The following is a 19,533-nucleotide window of genomic DNA, read 5'->3' as shown; positions in this document are numbered from 1 at the left end:
AAAATAAGCAGTTTTTAAATTTACAAAGAAGCTTTGTGACACTTCCACAAGTATTTTGCTCTTAAGTACTTTCCAGTAAGTTGGACATTGAGGGGTCTGTGATGTTAGAAGTGAGAGACTAATTTTGAGGTGGATGGGTTCGCTCTTGGTAATTTTGATTGTTTAGGAGCACATACTCAAAGTTCATAATACCAGTCCCACATATTGCATTGTATGTCAGAAATCTTTATCTTCTGCCTCTCCTGTAGCTACTGTACAGCAACTTAGAATTATTGCATGGTCAATCATTCAAAACAAGTCACAGCTAATTTTCACCCACAAAAAAGCCATATTTTTCTGCAAAACTTAGTTTGAGACTCAGCACTTTTCCTTCAAAAGAAAAAATTATACAGTATCAAACATGAAATGAATGAATATAAATAACATTGATATGCATACTCACTGTCATATATCACTGGTGAAGAATAACAGTTCATATTTATTGCAGAATTGTAAACACAGACAAACATAATTTCACAAATGTATATGTGCACACATCAATACTATGATATTCAACTCTGATAACTTTATTCACACTAACTACTCAATTATTAATGCATCAGTGCAGAATGCATTTTATAACAAAATATACTAAAAGGCTCAATTAGGACTACGCTATATATTGTGTTCAAGTTTTGGACTCAGTGGCACAACAGTCAGGGTGACCTTGAAACTAGTTGAGAAAAATTGTCTTGCTGGGAACATCAGCAAGCTGCAGTGAAATAGCTTTTAGTGAAATTCTCACTTTGAGCACTTGGAAATTGCTGTGGCCCTGAAAATAATCAAATGTCTCATTATTTTTAGAGAATACACTGTACATTTATTCCAGTGATAAGAGATATAATGTTTGTAAAAGGAAGTTTGATCAATTAGTTGAGCACAGAAAGTAGGGTAATGGAATATCCAATGGCACTGCACCAACATTTGACCTTGAAATCATGCATGAGGTTGTTTCATCTGCTTAAATTGCTTGGCCCTTTAATTTTCACTATGTGCACATTTTTCTCTTGACTGACTAACAGTTCATATATCATCACATCCTCACGAATATTCATGCAAGTGTGTTAGAGTTGCTTACTACCAGCTGTGTGATAGATTTAGTGATTGGTTAGTCAACTGATAGTTGACCCAAAAGTTGCATGACTGGCTGATTGAATGATTATTTGATTGAATGAATACATGAATGTTTGAATTGATTGATTAATTAATTGATTAATTAATTAATGGTTGGTTGATTGATTGATTGATTGATTGATTGATAATTCAGATGTGTTTCTGTAGAGTCCATGATTGAGATTTACATACTGTCTGATAGATTGAGGATGAAATTTAGAAACTGATTGTATTTTTTTTTAAACATGCACACACATTCAAAAGTATATTGTTATGCAAGATGTTACAAAATGATTTTGTATTGTTTGCTTTTACTGTATGAGTGAGTCAGATTTGTGTTGTGTTTGAGTAGTGCTGCTATACACTTGTAGTAGTACTGTAAATTAGTAGTAGTAGTAGCAGTAGTGGTGGTGGCAGTAGTAGTAATAGTAGTAGTAGTAGTAGTAGTAGTAGTAGTAGTAGTAGTAGTAGTAGTAGTAGTAGTAGTAGTAGTAGTACTTAGTAGTAGTGATAGTAGACATGAAAATAAAATTTTTGTGGATGAGTGTTTGAAATAAAGTTTTGCTGACACAAAAGCCGCAGCACAAATATTGCATGTTGTAGTAAAAGTAGTAGCAGTTTGAATTTCCTCAGTAAAACAAGGATGTTTGATCCTGGATAGATAACATTACAAAACTAACCAGCATGTTTCTTGACACCTACACACTTACCAGCGTGGGGAACATATTCAAACGTACTGTAGAAACAATGATGTCGTGTAAATACAAGTCACATTGGTCTTGTGAAAATATTAGCAGCAGCTGTCTACTGATCCTTATCACAAATTAGTAGACATACTATTTGCTAATTGAATCTACACCCTGTTTGGGAATGCAAATCTGGCTGCGGGAAGATGCCATCAAATTCCCAGACGGATGAGTAATAGTTACAGTGGAGTGATAACGACGCAAAATGTCCACACATCTGTCTTGTTTTTTCTGTGTGCGTATAACTGCAGATCCATCGCAGCCTACCGTGACGCAGCAGACGCCCCGAAGTGCCCGCCTCACTTGCGCAAGGGGGCCCTCGACAGACTGGCGGACAGGCTCTCCTTCTTGGGTAAGGCAGCTGACGTGTCGATTGTTAGTTTGGAAGGGCATTACTCACTCTGACATAATCATTTTGATTAATGCGTTGTCTTTTATTTCACCAAGCTACATGGGATATCTCTTTCTCACTGACAATAAAGACTGGGCATGGGTATTGGTTTTACGAGCAATCATCAGAATTTAAATGACAAGTCCATCTTCGTATATATGGGGATTGAGTGAATGCAGCAATATTAGTAGAACACATCAGTGAAAGTTTGTGGGAAATCTGACAATCTGTTCAGAAGTTATGAATTTTTAAAGTATTTGCGCAGTCACTGTTGGACGAGAAGACTACTGTCACATGCATAGAACAATATAAGGAAAACATAGAAAATTTCACAAAATTTCTTTTTTTTGAAAAAAGTGCACATTTCCTCGACTTGTCACTGATGTATGTTATGGGTAATGTTATTCCCCCTGCCTTCTGAAAGAGGCAAGTCAAGTGTTCTTTTATTATGCGAGAAAAGTGAAAATATGTTGATTTTTCTTTATATTACCTTTATATCACTGTTATGTGACATCACAAGCTGTAGTAGTCTTCTCATCCAGCAGTGACTGAGTAGAAACTTACAAAACTCATAACTTTTGAACGGATTGTCCGATTTTCCTCAAACTCTCACTAATGTGTTCTACTAATATTGCTGCATTCACTCAACACACATATCTATGAAGGTGGACTTGTCCTTTGTAACTGTGAAAGAGATTTTGTGTACCGGTATAATCATGTGTGTGTGTGTGTGGGGGGGGGGGGGTAGGGGGATGTCTTCTGGTCATAAACTCCACAAGTGAAGTGAGGAAAGTGTAGTATTTCAGCACTGTTTAATCAGCAACAGCATGTGCAAGATATCGAATGATCGCCTCACCTGTTCCAACACTGTTTGATATGTGAAGGAAACTTCCGTTTAAAACAAATATTCAGTGCACATGTTTCATTTGTTTCAGTTGTGTTTCAGACTCTCACTGTGTTATACCCACTGTCTGTCACGCCATAGTTATATAGAGCTAAGCCCACACTGATACTGAATCTCTAAACATTGGCCATGAGTAAGCGATTTCGTAAGCAAGAATGAGTTATTTCAGACAACAAATACGTTTCATTCTTTAATCACATTTCTTAACTAGTATTAAAAACCATGTGCACATGCAGTCTTGAGTTATTTAGACTCGAGACTGTCTCCTTAAGGAAAGCTAACAGCAAATTTAATTTCATGCAACAGCTGCATCTCAAACTTCTATGACTTGCCAAGGAAGGTACATTGTAAACAATATAAGCACTGTGGAACAGTTTGCAGTGCTTTATGAATGTTGATTTTTGTATCATGACAGACTTACACTGCACAAATATATTATTACATCTTCTCCATCATGTTCCAGTGATGAAACTGATCAGGCTGGGAAATGCACATTTAAAAATTAAATGAACATTGATCTAAAAAAAAAACCAACAACAACCTCCACATATCTCACAGTTGGTCAGACTTGATTTTAGAAATGTGGTGGGAGAAACAAGACAGAAGGTCACTTTCAGACTTTGAAAATCAACTTGGTTATAATGAAATTTGTTTCCAGACGTGCTGTTTATACTCTGAGTCTGAATCTTGTATTGATTTGATCTCACACTTCGATGTACACATCATGCGAGATACATGTATCAGGGTGGGAATTGTGTGAAGACAAAACATATGGTGCTGTTGACATCCAGTTGTGCAAGCAGAATGATAAAGTGATACATATTTACAAAGAGTGGCACCCACGATTACATGATAGTATAATGTAACAATAATTTTAGCTGCATGATAAAAACTTTGCACCTGGAATGATAAAAGGAAAGAATGTCAACATCAGACCTGTGTGGACCCTGTTGCAAAAGACTATAGCAGCTTTATGAATGATGGTAAGTCTGAAATCAATGGTAACTACCATTATAGCAGCACTATTCCCCTAACCAACCTAAGCCCAAAAATTGTTGGTGGATATCACTCATTGCAGAGTTACCATTAATTGTAAAGGTATCACAGTTTTAATATGTAATGGGGCCCAGCAGGGTGCTACATAAGCATGTGCCCAGTTACTCAAAGCAAGTAAAAATCAAAGTCAGGCAAGTGTTTTGGAACAATGAGAAAGAATTCTTGCCCGAATTGGGCAAGCAAAATGTTTTGGAGCCACCTTTACTTCCCAACACATATGTGAAGAAGTCTCAATGCAATCCAACACCAACATTCTACTGAACCAAGTTTTTATTTTGCACATGTGCTGTTTATTCAAATTGATTGTGTTTTATTAAACTCTTGACTTTTTAGGGATTTTTCTTTTTGGGCTAGTAAAATGATGTTTGGGCAAGTGTTCTGCAACAATTTGAAAATCTGCTTGCCCGACTGGGCAAGTGGTAAAAAAAAAGGTTATGTGGCACCCTGGGGCCAGGTCAAGCTTCAATGAGGATGCTTTGTGCTTCCTTGGTATAGAGATAAAAAGAAAATATTCTGTTAGTATCTGGAAATTTTAAGAGAAATCATGTAGTCATTCCTTTCAATATAAGAAACATACAGAAGACAGTTTAATGCATATATGTACACACACAATCACTAACCTACACATACACAAACTCACATTTTCATATGCCCTTTCAATAGATACGCACACTTAATAAACAGGATGAACACTCACTGGTCTACAAACAAACAAAAAATACAAACATAATAAACATACATACATAGGCATAACAGACATACATACTTGTACATATATACATACACAGATGTCCTATTGTCCTGTGGATATCCAGCAAACACATGGATGACAATCCTTGGTTATCTTTGTACTTTTCCAAAGTTGTCATTTCTGTGTAATTCCTACTAATCACAGCTCTTGCATGCATCTTTTTAATTTGTATGCAAATGATCTCGACGAGTATCACTGTACTATTTTTATCTCCAACTCAGACATATGACTGAGATCCCAGGTCAGGCATTATACTTAAATATCTCCCAAGGCTGGTCAATGAACTTTTTGGAAAAGTATAGGTCTACTAATTGCGGTTTGATTGAGAGCCCCCTATTCAGTGTCTGACAATTGCTTTTAGCAAATCTCACAACGTTTCCCTTGGACTTCATAGTGGTTTAATTGTCCAAACAGCATCCAAAATATTTGAAGTGAAACTTTAAGCAATATATATCAAATTCCTCTATACTTTTTTCTCTTTTAAAAATTATTTTTAGTAGAGTATATACAGCTTTGTGATCATTTTGTTCTATCTTCTGACAGTTGATATAGACTTATGATGTCAAAATTATATGTTCAGTTATTCTGCATGAAATTAGATGATTCCTCTCAAACTTCTGTTGTGTTCATTTTTTAACACCAAAATGATGATTTGGTCCTTTCTTTGAATTATTGGGAGTATTTTTCCCCCCTTTCTCTAGTTTGCTGACAGAGGAAACATGCGATTTGAATATAGATTGCTAGTCTGCAAGTAGTGTACATAAAGATTGCCAGTAGTCAAGCAAGCATGCATTTTTTATTGCATAATGATTTTTCTTAGAACACTCTTCAATTTTTGCATGATTTTTAGTATGGTTCTTTTCCAATAAGTGTGATTACAAACTGTGCGCAGGAGTGACAACAAAGTCCACTGCTCATTCTGAATATATGAAAAGTTACCCCTGATAGCTCTCAATTATTAGCCACTGCCTTAAAGGTAGGGGATACCTTTTACAGACCTCCCAAAATGCAGCAAAACATTAGATATGAACCTCAGGGGACTTGTTTAGGCCACTGCTGAGAAATTTGGAAGTCAACAGTTATCTACAATTTGAATAATGCACAAAACTCAACTACTCAGTAGTTCTGTGTGTCAGCCACACTTAAGCCTTTTTGTTGCAGTCTTCTGTATTTTTTTATCTATAAACACAAATCTATAAGTATAAGAGCTGATGTAATAACATATAGAGTGTGTGCCCCGTCACTGTACAGGCATGCTAGCCTGGAACCATTAAACTGCACATTACTAGAATATGAGACCATTCTGAAGCAAATAATTTTCATACAACAATAGATATAAAATATAATGTACTCTTAAATGAATCCCACAAGAATTGGAACAATCATCCCCCCAGCATTCCCACTGATTCCCACTGATCAGTTACTAGCCATCCCCTTTAAAGTCTTGATTGCCGCTCAAGTTCACTGGGCACGTGCAGGTACTGTTGAAGTCGAGAAAGCGATGCAAGTAGCGGAAACCTTTACTTTGTGGTTCAGTGGACAACCACTGATGAGAAAACCGGGTGGACATGTAAGCAAAATTTTCTCCTGAGTAAAAATCCCCAGGGCATGTGTTGTTTTTTTTTTCCTCCCAACAACAGAGGCACAAAATCTCTCTTTCGTTTTTTTCTCCCTCCCCATAACTATCTTTGAGCTTGACCAGGTCAACCCACTATACCACCCCCCCCCCCAACCACCTGCTGAGCTGACCTGGGATTTGGTCATCCTGGCCAGAGAAGCAGTGGAATTGCTTATTGACGGATCCTCTATGTGGTCAGTCCAGTGGTCAGTCTCTGCTGGACAAGAGCACTATATCATTGCACGTTGACCTAGCCTAAGGTGTGATGACCTTACACTGTGCAAATACAGCCAAACTGGCCAGTGGTTAGTGGTCAGTACGATTCTATTGACCGTCACATATGTATGACTCGTAGCATAGGGAGAAATGTGCGGGGTTTCTGCTTACTGTGTATAAGTCGGTGTTGGCTTTCTAGAAGAAATTGTGACTGGATCTTTTTTTTTTTCTAAAGTAGAAGAATCTTATTTGTGTGCAAACTGGACAGTCTTGTGATAAAAGTAGAGATACTGATACCTGAAAAAAAAGTTAATTTTAAAAGAAAGCCTAGACTTGATGGAGCATATATGATGACCAAAATATGTAAACAATGATTTTTGTTTTTTCATTTTTTGTATTCAAATGGACATCTTAATGGGAAGTGCTGCTTTTGTGCAAGTAATCATCATCCACTCCCTTTTTTGAAAATGAGGTCTCTTGGTTTGACAAGAAGCTTAAACCTCTCAGTATTTGGCAGCAAACCTTAGTGTGAGCTGCTTCCTTCAATATCTAGTAACTATACATATCTAATGCAAAGCATTAAAAAAAAAATCGAAGAAAGTGAACACACTAGAAAGACCCTAGTCCAGACTGTCCATGTTTCTAGGAGTGTGTTCCCCACTGAGCACATCAACGCATGTTTAGTGTAGAAAACAGACTACGCTCCTGTAGAAATTGTGCGCCCCACCACCCTCCCTCCCCTCCCCCCTTGAAAAAAAAAAAAACAAGAAGGAGAAAGCATATACACATACAGAAAGGAAGATATCTGGGAAGAGATGAGCTGAGGACCTTTTTTTTTTTTTTTTTTTTTTTTTTTGCTTGTTAGCTCATGAAACCCGGAAGTGGGCCCCCACACTTTTGAAAATGCTCCGCCGGCCCTGCATAACAAAGTCAAGCTATTGGACTTACTTTACCCTCATTATGTGTGCTGGACTCAAATGCTGGATACAAAGTATTGTATACGCCATATATTTCACGAGTCTAAATATCCGTGAATCAGGACTTCCCGACAATTTCCCGAGTGGTAAAATTTGTGATTGTGGAGTCCTGTATTGAACTGTCAAATGCATACGCATATGTCACAATCATATCAGCATTAGAGCTAATATTTTCGTGTGTTTTTGATTTTGCGAATAGCAGCTGACTCGCGAAATTCACAAAAATAAGAACCTCGCAAAATATTCAGTGTATACGCTAAGTGCCAGTGGTACTGTATTTGTGTCTAGAGTTATTTGTTTATCTTTTTATATCTGCATCCGTACTCTTATTGGTTTATTCTCGTTTTTCTGCAAAAACAGGCAAGTCTCGCAAGTCTGTTTCGGTCTACGAGGAACTGGTCCGGGACTTTCCAGATGACTACCAGGCCAAGAGAAGCCTCGGGGTCCAATACCTGATCGCTGGACAGAACCTTAAGGCCAAGCCCTTCTTTGAGCAGGTGAGAACACCAGTTGAGATTGTGACCCCACAGGGGCAGATCCAGGAATTCCATAAAGGGGGGAGGGGGATGCCTTTTCAAAATCAAAGGTAGGAATGCACACCCCCCTCCCCCTCCATTTTTGTTTTTTGTATTTCTCTTGTTCTAACAAAAACATAAAGGAGGGGGGTGCACATGCCTGGGGGCATTTCATGAAGCATTTTGTCAAATATTTTGTCTGACAAACTGTTAAAAGCTACTGAAATTCTGTGCATCTGATTGGCTGAGAGCAAATTTGTGCGACAAAGTTGTCCAGACAAAATGCTTCATGAAATGCCCCCCTGGTGCGCCCCTGCCTTGATTCTCCACTGCCCTATCTTCCTAACCCTCCACACTTCCACCAGGGTCATCTTTAGAAAACTTTTAGCATGGAGAGGAACTCCAGTCAGTATTCTGTTTGACCCATAATAATAATAATAATAATAATAATAATAATAATAATAATAATAATAATAATAATAATAATAATAATAATAATAAAAAACCCAGATTACAATCAAACAAACTATGCATTGAAAGCTTCATTGTTTTCAGACTGAATATGAGACATTCATGGAGTAAAAATTTTGCAAGTTTTCACAAAACTGTTAAAGTGAGGTGATAAATTGCATGTGTATGCAGAAATGATCTCATGAAGAAATAATGTAATCAACAAACAGTTATCCAGTTGCTTTGATGTGGGATAAGTAGGGCACTCTCATTAGAAAGAACACCGGTATAACAAAATTTTGTTACAGCAAAGTAAAAATTCAAATTATTATTGTTAAAGTTTTGGTGCAAAATTCCCGTCAGTTATTACAAAATTTCAGTATGGAAAAGCTGTCGGCCCTGAGGACTTTGTTATGACAGGAGTCGCCTGTATCAGAATTCAGTTATTGCTTGATAGTAAATGCACTGCAAATGTGGACAGTCCTCAGTGTAGATGATAATGGTGACATAACAGATGATGAAATTGATGTCAGTAATTCTTTAGACGACAGGTTGGATATTTCTGAAGATGATGTTGATCGAGATGATGGATGGATTATTAATGAGCAATGAGGATGAGAGGAGGTAATCATACTTGTAATGATGATGACCAGGATGGTTGTAATGACTGTGACAAATTCTTCTCCATATCCCCTTCAAGTTGCTGGAGCACAACCCACAGGATGGCTTCGCCCTGGTCCACCTCGGCTTCATCGTCAAGGCGGAGGAGCAGTACCATGAGGCCATCCCCCTCCTGCGGGCGGGGCTGGATACCGGGGACAAGGGAACCAACGAGGGCAAGTTCTACTTCCACCTTGGCGACTCCCACCTCAGGATTGGTCAGCCCGATGAGGTGAGGTTGATCTGATGGATGTCACATATATTGACTGTCGATGTACTTGTGTATTTCCGTATTTGCCTCTCAATCTTCTGTTTTACAGATATCTGCAGGATCACCTAAGAATCACATGGTACAACCATGTATGCCTATAATGTAAACTGAAAAAGAAAACCAGCAGTATGGCTGAAATAAAAGTAATGTTCTTACATCAACCATATGATATCCTACATTCTCTACAAGAGATGACACGATGATGACCTTGTTGTTGTTGTGTTTCTTTATAAAGGCCTACAAGGTGTACGATGAGGGAGTTAGAAGAGGTCATTTCAGGTCACGGTACCAGCGGTCACTCTACAACGTGGACACTCTGCGAGCCAAGCCGTTCTGGACTCCAAAAGATGCTGGCTTTGCAAAGGCAGCAAAGGTATATTCTTACGACTACATCTCCTACAGTCAAACCTGCCATAGTGACCACTTGTCTGTAGTGGCCACCTGCTGTATATGACCACTAAACTCAATTTCACCAATAGAAAAGCAATGTTAATGACCCTGTCTATAGGGGCCACCTGTCTACTACAGTGGCCACTTTTCTGTCTCCCTTGGGTGGCTGCTATAGACAGGTTTGACTATACTTACATTGTACATTACTACTGCTACTGCTGCTACTACTACTACTATTGGTACTAATACAGTACTTCTGTTAGTACTACTCTGCTGGTGCTGGTGCTGGTGCTGCTGTTACTACTACTACTCCTACTACTACGCTACCAGGACCCTACTACTACTGCTGCTGCTACTACTACTACTATTTTAATGTCTGCCCCTAGATAGTATAAATACCTTTCAATGTAAAAGCATACACATGCCATCCTAAAGATAATTCTGCCTTATCATCGAAAGCTCACTCCACAAAGTGAAAACTAATTCGATACAATGTATTCATATTCATACACCTTATGTACTAGTTTAATATTCTATGGAGATGAATAACTAGTAGAAAGTATTGGAAAATAGATGATTTGAATGACAATTTTGACTTTGCCTCAGTTTGAAGCTCAGTGATTGGTTATGTTATTTCTGCAGTTGAAGGAGATGTAAGGTCACAGGGCATCCTAGTTTTCATATCGATCCCACTAAACTGGGGATTTTTATGGTGATTATTACCATCAAAATAGAATGCAAGTAATGTAGCCAAAGATAACACCAAAGTCAGATCTAGATTTACCTTCTGTCTTCATGCCCTCTCTTCCCTTGCTCTTCATAACCATGTGATGTCAAATGTGTTGCCATAGAAACTGGAAAGCAACTGGGAAGCCATCCGGGATGAGGCCCTGGCGTTGCTAAGCGACCAGGGTTACTTTGAGAACGAGGAGGAGAAACTGCGAGAGACCGGAGACTGGAAACAGTTCACTCTCTACGCTAGAGGTACAACCATCTCCATCATGGAGCACATACAACAGTTTGACATTAATGAGTCCCCATACTACTGTGTGTGTGTTAGTGAAGGGTTTTATCGCAGAATGTTGTAACTCCATTCTTGGTAATTTGAGATATTTGCAATTAAAGTTGCTAAAAAGCTGAGGAAATTATGAGAAAATATGGGATATTTTTAATGATAACTTTGAAAATATCTCTTGTTATGTAATAAGTGAGATATCACTGGAAGGGTTTTACTGTGCTCTTTTTGATGGTGAACTTGCTCTAAAATGTTTAAAGATGTGCTTCACCCATTTTGCTATCAAGTTCTTCGTGAATATAATTATTCCATGAGCATGTTATTTCACAACTTGGGACATCTGAGACAAGTATTCATGAGTGGCTATATTTTACATGTGAACACTGCAACGACAGAATGAAAATAAAAGATATCCTATGACGATGGGGGGAACAAATTAATCTTTTGTCTTGTGAAGGAAATTGCAGTAAGGTACACCTTACTACGATTTCATCGCGAAACAAAAGATTAATTTGTTCCCGTATCGTCGTAGAATTCACCGTGATGGTCAACATCTTCACAATAAAGTGATATCCTATTTCAAGACAGAAATTTAGCAATCAATATACCATGTAGGAAATGACATACGTTGTGATTGTGTATGGGTGGTAATATTTTAGTAATAGACTTGGTAAATACATGTATCACCAAAAACATGTTGTCTCTCGAAACACAAGGAACATAGACAATATTAGTGTCTTATTGTAACTCTGATTATCAGTGTATTCCCCTTCAGTCCCACAATACCTTTTCATCTCTCTTTCTCCCCCTCTTGTTCCCACCAAGGTGCCAAAAACCAGGCTAACTGCAAGAGGGCGCCAGTCACGTGTCGTATCATTGATGAGATCCCACAGGCCAGTGGCTGCAGGAGAGGGCAGGTGAGTGGATATTAAAGGCATAATTTACCACTTGCAGATGAAACAAAAACCCAGCGTTAGTGCTTTAAAACAGTTCTAGAATGTGAGTTAGGGATAGAAACAACCAGTGCAAAAAATTTGAATCTTTAAAATTGATGTTAAGTATTGTTAAATATACAAAATGTGAACAATAGTTATAATAAAAATGTTTCGTGACTAAACCGTCTACAGTTACGGTTTATTGAGAAAAATACAGATATCTCCATATATCTTAGGCTTAACTGCAAAAATTTTATATTATAGGATGTTTTGTGGTACAACAGACCTACACACAGGCATTAAATGTAATATCTTGAAAATTTTTAAATCACTGTTCCCAAAGGTAAACAGGACCTTTAATTTCAGAAAAACATTTTCCTTTGGCATATTTTATACGTTTGTTCATTTCAAAACTATTTGCCAAAAATATGTATTTATTGTGTTTTAGGGTATATTTTCTAGATAATTCCAATATATATTTCTTTTCTTTCTTTTTTTTATATAAAGAGAACTGCTACAAAATGTATTTTCTTTGTAGTTGTTTTTTATTCTTTTGGGGAATATTTTTTGAATATTTCCTTTACTCACTCCTAGTTGACCCTTAGCTACCAGGCCAAAGTTTCTCATGAAACATCTGTAATGAGAGTCTACTCTTGGTCCTCTATTAATAATCGTTGCAGGTGAAGTTTTCCGTGATGCACCCTGGTACACACGTCTGGCCCCACTGCGGACCGACCAATTGTCGTCTTAGGAGTCACCTGGGGTTGGTGGTCCCACAGCCTGTCAGGTTACGGGTCGGCAATACAACGAGGTGAAACAGTCATTCTTTTTTCTTTCTTTTTTTGTACATAATGCTGGAGAATTGAATACTGTGAAACAAGGGTTGTTTGCGTGCATTTTAATTTCGCAAATTTTGCAAGAGCCGAGTTTCGTGCAAATCAAAATGCACACTAATGATCTTGTCTCCACTATATGCATTGAATGTTACAGGCAACTCACAAAAATTTCATGCTGTGAATAAGGCCGTCGGCTCCCATTCACAAAAATTTCATGCCGCAGCAAATATTATGTTTTACAGTATTTTCATGCTAGTGATATTTTACACTCAACTGTGTAAGATGAACTTTGCATGTTTTTAATTCTGCGCAATCAACTTGTGAATAGTATGTAATAAGCAAGAAGTTATCCTACTTTTTTTTCATGCCAGTTTCATGTTGTACAAAATTCATGAAAAGTTTCTGCTTTTACAACTAAGCAGATGTGTAGCAGCACACACATACACTAATCTGTCAAAATTAAACCTATGTACTTATATTATTAATTAGAAAGTAGTTCGTGGAAAAGACTAGAACTATCTGTTAAATCATTATGTAGACATACTGGTCTTGTAATTGTTACTAATTTATTTGATAAATACATACGATAAGACAAACAGGATATGTTTCTGCATCATATAGTTGGTATTGGTTGCATAACATGCAGGATTCTGTCTGAGAGTTGGATTGTCTGTCTGCATGTCCATCTTGGGTTGTATGTCTTTTTATCTCTAAATTCATCTAACAATTAATCTGCATCCTCAAACACTAAATTTAATAACCACTCCAAAATCATATACACTGAAAAAAGCAAGTTTACTACAGAGGTATAAATTGACCATCCCAGGCTGTGTGAGTTTTGCCAGATTGTAGTAGCTTGACAAGTTTCTAATGTGGACACTACGTCCCTTTTCCTAGAAGTTGGTTTATTTGTTGGATCTCTGCAGTGCTTCTGATTTTATCACTGTTTATTCATTTATATATATATATTTTAAATTGTCAACTACTTTGCCCAGGAAGCTGACATTAAGGAATGATACCTGTAATAATCCCAAGGTCAAATTTGAATCGAACAGCAGAACACTCGATATCTGCTAACTATCAGAACTCATTGCGTACAAGAACCACTTATTTGTTATACTGTTTCTTATATTTCAGTGTGCTTGTTTTCTTTTCTTTTTTAAATTTTGTTTTTTGATGATTTTTCTGCTGCTTTTTCTTTATCTATACAATGAAGTTAAAGATGATTTAACTTGCTTGCTTCTTTTACTTCAAATTTGGTTGTGCTATAGATCTTGGGATGAAGGGAAGCTGTTTATATTTGACGATTCGTTTGAGCATGAGGTCTGGCAAGAAGCAGACAGTTTGAGACTGATTCTCATATCAGATCTGTGGCATCCAGACCTCAGCGAAAGCCAGAAGCAGCGACTTACAGCGATCTGAGGGTGTGGGACTGAGGCTTTTGCTCCTGAGACTGATGTAAGCTGCCGACGCCTGCACCAGTATGTGGGACTACAGTAGCTCAGCGAGTTTCTGTGACGCTGTCCTTGAAGTATCAACCTTGGCCTGGCATGGAATGGCATCTCACTGAGACCTTCTCTTTTTTTAGTCTCTGATGAGGAATTCTTGCATTTCTGGATTTTGTGGCAGACTTTTTGTAGCTTGCAATTGTTAATCTGTCAACTGCAGATTTATGAATAGCTAGAATCTTCAATCAATAAAAATTGATGATAAAACTGAATGGTGCTCAGGCAGTGGAATTGCACCAGTGCATCGACTAGCGGTACATCTTCAAAGAACTTTGTACTGAAGAAAATGACTTACTAAATGCAACTGCTTCTCACAAGAGTGAGATTGTATGTGTGTGTACTCTTTATGTAGAAACGATTAAGATATATTCATAATTACTTCAAGGAATGTTTGAACTTTTGTAAATCACTGTCGAATTGAGATATTTACAGGTTGAACTTTGTGACTTATATCAGAGAGCGCAAGAATTCTCTCTTTTTTTTCCAGCACCGTACAGCACCAAAAACTATTATGAAAGCAGCTAGAAGATGATTTCAAATTAGAATTGAAATCAGGTGAAGAAAGAAATCTTTCTTTTCCATCATCAAATGCTGAATCATTTGACATGCATTTGTTCAAGATTAGTGAGGGTCAGAGAGGATTATTGCTCCAAACTTGATGTGGTGACCATGGAGCTACTGTCTTGATGTATATCATAGATGTATACAATCCCCCTGCATGGCAAGTGTTATGTTTCTCTGATTTCAAAGTACTTTGACAACTCTACTAACAGACAACTGTTTATTACTTGCTCTATGTTTATTCCACCTGATTCTTGGTAGACACATGATGACTACCACCTCCCCTTGGTATTCAGTGATTTAACACCAGCATGTGAAATCACCTATTGGCAAAGAGAAATATTGAAAAACTGATAGATGATATGACATTTTGGCTCTCAGTTCAGTGGCCAACCTGGTTAGTCACTTCCTTTATGAACTCAGAAAAAATTGTCAAAATTTGATCATTGGTTTAGTGGCCTCTGTAAGATATTCAAAAATGCCTCAATTTTCACTCACAGATATGAAAACTTTCATTGTGAAATGGGGTAAGCACCATTTTTAAGCATTTTACTGTAAGTTAATCATCAGGTAGAGCAAAGTGAATCTTTTCCAGTGATATATCACATGTAACATAGCAAGAAATATTCTTGAAGTTATGAATAAAGATATTGTGTAGTTTTAATTATTTTCTTTGTTTTTTAAGCAGCTTTAATCGCAAATATCTCAACTTCGCAGGAAGGGAGTTGAGTCATTTTGCAATAAAACTCTTCGTAATGTGTAGAACGGGATGTAATAATGAGTACAAGTAGTACTAACAGCTTCTATTAACATTGACTAATCCTTACGATTCATTTCATGAGCAGCTTCACATGATACTGACATAAGGCTGCATACAGCATGGGTAATCATTAATGACAGACTGTTTAAGAATTATTCATTCCACATAATGTAGACCAATGTCATAAATTTTGTAGTATTGAAATTAAGCCCTGTATAATAATGTATACATATATGGGCCGTGGCGCGAGAAAAGGGCCTTTAGGGCATTAAATACCGAAAATGAGTTTTCACCTCCATATTGTAGAAGAAACTCTGACTTATTTGGATATGCAAACCTTTTTCTGAAATTCCACTCCTAAATGCCCCAATTACGACATTCAAAACAGCATGTTTTGTCCAAATCCTGTCACTTTTTGATCCATCTATGCACGTGCGCGTAGTTAGCTAGTTGATCTTTTATTGCGCGTATTGCTTTGTTAAACTTCCGCGCCGTTTTCTGGCGTTTGCACGCAGCGGCGCTAAGGGCCCTTTTCTCGCTTCACGGCCCATATATATATATATATTTTTTTTTTTTTTTTTCCAGTGTGGATATCATGAGTTTGTTATGATGTGATATGAAGATTAGGCTTTCTGGCCGAATCTTTTTGAAACCAAAGCCCACCTTGTTCAAATTGGACACCAGCAAAAATAAACCACCAGAGAACAAAATGAAAACTACTGTATATGCCATGTATTTCTCAAGGTTCTTATTCTTTGTGAACTTTTTGCGAACACAAGCTGGGTTCCATTCATGAGTTTAGACGTGAGGCTGAAGTATGGAATGCCATTCTTGTACAACTGAGCATATCATTTATTGAACAGGAATGTTTGAACTTAATCATTGCCAAGTATTCTGGAATTGAAATGAAGCCAAGTGTTATTTCATTTCCATCTTCTATAAGAAGCAGCATTCATTCTTTTCTTGATTTTTGTGTACATGTTGCCTCTTAAATGAAAAAAATAAAATGAATTATAGGAATTGAGGCAATTTTAGAGATCTTTGTGTGTGCAACATTCCATACAACACTTCATATAATGCAAGGGATGTCTCAGTAGGTCAATAGAATATTGGCAGTACTGTAAATGTTACATACTTTTGGTGAAATGTCATAATCAGGGTCTTTGGAAACTTTCTGAGCTATGCAATTATCGCCAATGTTTGCCTGTATGTGGGGAGTTGTTATATTCTGGAAGGCTCTGTTTCTAGAGAATTTTTGTTTTTTTCCAAGCCATTTGAAGATTGAGGAAGTTTGCATGGTTTCAAAACATTCTATCCCAAGTTGATCTTTTGATTGTGTTACATTTTAGCCCATAAAATGATGCAGTCGTGTTTACTTGAATAGCAGACAGTAGAGTGCAACAGTCTTGTTTTCATGAATTGGTGTGCAGTCTTGATCTGCGCCTTTTGATCTAGGCATATCGTATAATTGTATCCGCAATGTAAGACTGATTCCATTGTTTGGATCAGTGCTTCTCAACCCATGGGCCATAAAGCTCTCCCAGGTACAAAATGTAGGTTGCAGTGTCAACCAAAAATTAAATTAAAAAAAAAAGATTCATATTCGATCCAACTGGGTGGCAAAAAAAAAGAAAGAAAAAAGAAAAGAAATAGGATTTAATGTGGGCCTTGGGTTAAAAAGATTGAGAAGTGCATGTATAAATAATCTCGTAACATCCCAGTTTATCTTATCTGCATGCAGCTATGCCTTCTACCCTAGACAGCGACTGTAATACAATCATAAATCTGATGATATGTCTGGCTCTGACTGATCAGCACTATGGCACTGATGGCTAAATGTTCAGTTGGCATATTAACCCGTTGAGAATGGACTGATTTTGCTACAACACGCATTTCCCATAGACACCTGCCCAAGTATACTCGGGACTCGTCCTCAATGGGTTAAAGGTTTTGATTTGTGGCGACAAGATTATGTGCATTTGAAGCAAACTGATATAGTGCACTTTACGTTCTCATCATAGTGTTAATTTACTGTCTTCTTAAATGATTACCCCTCAAATTATGGAAGAAAGAGAGAAAGAAAGAAAGGAAATAAGGTATATCTGCACATTTGTATAGTTTGTTTGTCTATTTCATCAGTACTTTCATAACCAAGTATTTTGTACCAGTTGCTGAAAGTGAAATGTATAATACCATTGTATGGTCCTGGCTGAAGATTTTAAAAAGACTCACTTTTTTTTCTCATCTCTCTTTCACAGAAGAGAGAAAAAAAGGTGCTTGGTATGTTGATGGAAAAGAGTCACATTTAGCCATTCTAATGTCTATCATGCTTATGATCTATGCAGTATCATAATGCTAATACACAAAGCAAATTCAAAGAAATGCTTATCAAAATGAGTCATGTGGGCTGAACTATCTTATCGAAGGAAAAAAGATATTGATTTATAATTCTTTGCTTTTCTGAACAGAAAAAAAGTAGGAGAGATGGAAAATTGGTATGCCATGTTCACATCAACTGGTTACAGAGATTCAGTAGCAAAGTTTTGCTCACAACGTTTCCATGAGCAACTTTTCAGTGGTTATTATCGTTGGCATGTGCACTATATATTCTTTACTAACTGATTATACCATCAAATAATCAAATATGTACAGAGTATGCATGCCACATTCAAAGGTGTTTATAAGAGATTTTATATTTTCTTATTGCATTCTTGCCAAGATATGTTTGTTTCTCTGTCTTTTTTTTTTTATTTTGGTTGTTGTTTTTGATTGGTGTTGGATGTGTCGAGTAGATTAATGAGATATTAAGCTGTGTGTATATTTTGATAGTATTCTTTTACAACATATGAGTTATATCACAGGTGCTCTAACAATCTGCATACAAATTTTTTATCTAGAAATAGTTTGTTTAAACTGGATTAATTTTGTAGTCAATGCAAAAATTCATATCTCGGGTCACACCTAGAATGTCTTTCCTAGGTCAGGAGAGGATCTTGGGTCACATGTAGAAGACTCTCAAAACTATACGATACCAATTATCCACCGGTAGAATTTATTCTGTTTTGTGCTTGAGTATAGATATATCAAACATGTGGAGATGTAAGGTATAGCGATTGTTTTCTATTTCTGTATTCTTGTGTTGTATGCTCTTAAAGATTCCTACCGTCATGACTTCTAATATGCTCACTACCTTCTGCACCCACTAGTGTGTTTGTCTGTATAGATATTTATGTTTCCAGATGATGTTGAAATTCATTTCAGTGAATTGTTATTTCAAAATAAATTTTATGTCCAATTTTCATCCATCTTTCACTTGTGCTGTCTTCCTGATTCCACTTTTTCCCAATCTTTTTTTATTCGTATTTTTTTCTTCTTCAAACTTTTACCTATTTTTCCCAATCTTTTCTCCAATTTTTTGTACTTCAGTTTATCGGGTTAAAGGGATGGTGTTGTTTCGGTTGAGGTGGGGCTTCAGGTTTCCAACATTTTTGTGAAATGATGAGAAATGTCTTTTGAAATATTAAAGAATATTCAATTCTGAGAGGAATTTAAAGTTTATATGATGAAAATTGGTTTTGAAAATATGGCGGAGATATCCAAAAACAAAGAGGTCCTAATAAAAGATGGGACTCACCTTTTATTAGGACTGCTTTTATTCAACTTTGTTTATGGATCTGAATCCCCATCTCGACCCAAACTATACAATGTACCATCCCAGTGGCGAATCCAGAGGGGGCGCACCGGGCGCGTGCCCCCTCTTTATTTTTGGTTACAACAAAAGAAATAAAAAGAAAAAATGGGGGAGGGGGGCATGCACCCCT

The 19,533-nt window shown here is 37.0% G+C and overlaps 1 protein-coding gene across 1 annotated transcript in view; it reads left to right on the top strand.

Annotated features, from left to right (window-relative positions):
* Nucleotides 1-19,017, top strand: part of LOC140240243 (uncharacterized) — a 71,631-nt gene extending 52,614 nt beyond the window's left edge. The window contains exons 7-14 of the mRNA XM_072320033.1: nt 2,150-2,250; nt 8,172-8,308; nt 9,477-9,668; nt 9,943-10,080; nt 10,949-11,081; nt 11,938-12,029; nt 12,728-12,858; nt 14,155-19,017. Of these exons, the coding sequence (XP_072176134.1) occupies nt 2,150-2,250; nt 8,172-8,308; nt 9,477-9,668; nt 9,943-10,080; nt 10,949-11,081; nt 11,938-12,029; nt 12,728-12,858; nt 14,155-14,305 (1,075 nt within the window). The 3' untranslated portion in view covers nt 14,306-19,017. The remainder of the gene's footprint in view (nt 1-2,149; nt 2,251-8,171; nt 8,309-9,476; nt 9,669-9,942; nt 10,081-10,948; nt 11,082-11,937; nt 12,030-12,727; nt 12,859-14,154) is intronic.
* The last annotated feature ends 516 nt before the right edge of the window (nt 19,018-19,533 follow it).

Source organism: Diadema setosum, chromosome 16 (genome assembly GCF_964275005.1).
Source record: "Diadema setosum chromosome 16, eeDiaSeto1, whole genome shotgun sequence".
Taxonomy (NCBI): domain Eukaryota; kingdom Metazoa; phylum Echinodermata; class Echinoidea; order Diadematoida; family Diadematidae; genus Diadema; species Diadema setosum.
This window is presented reverse-complemented; position numbering and strand designations above follow the sequence as displayed.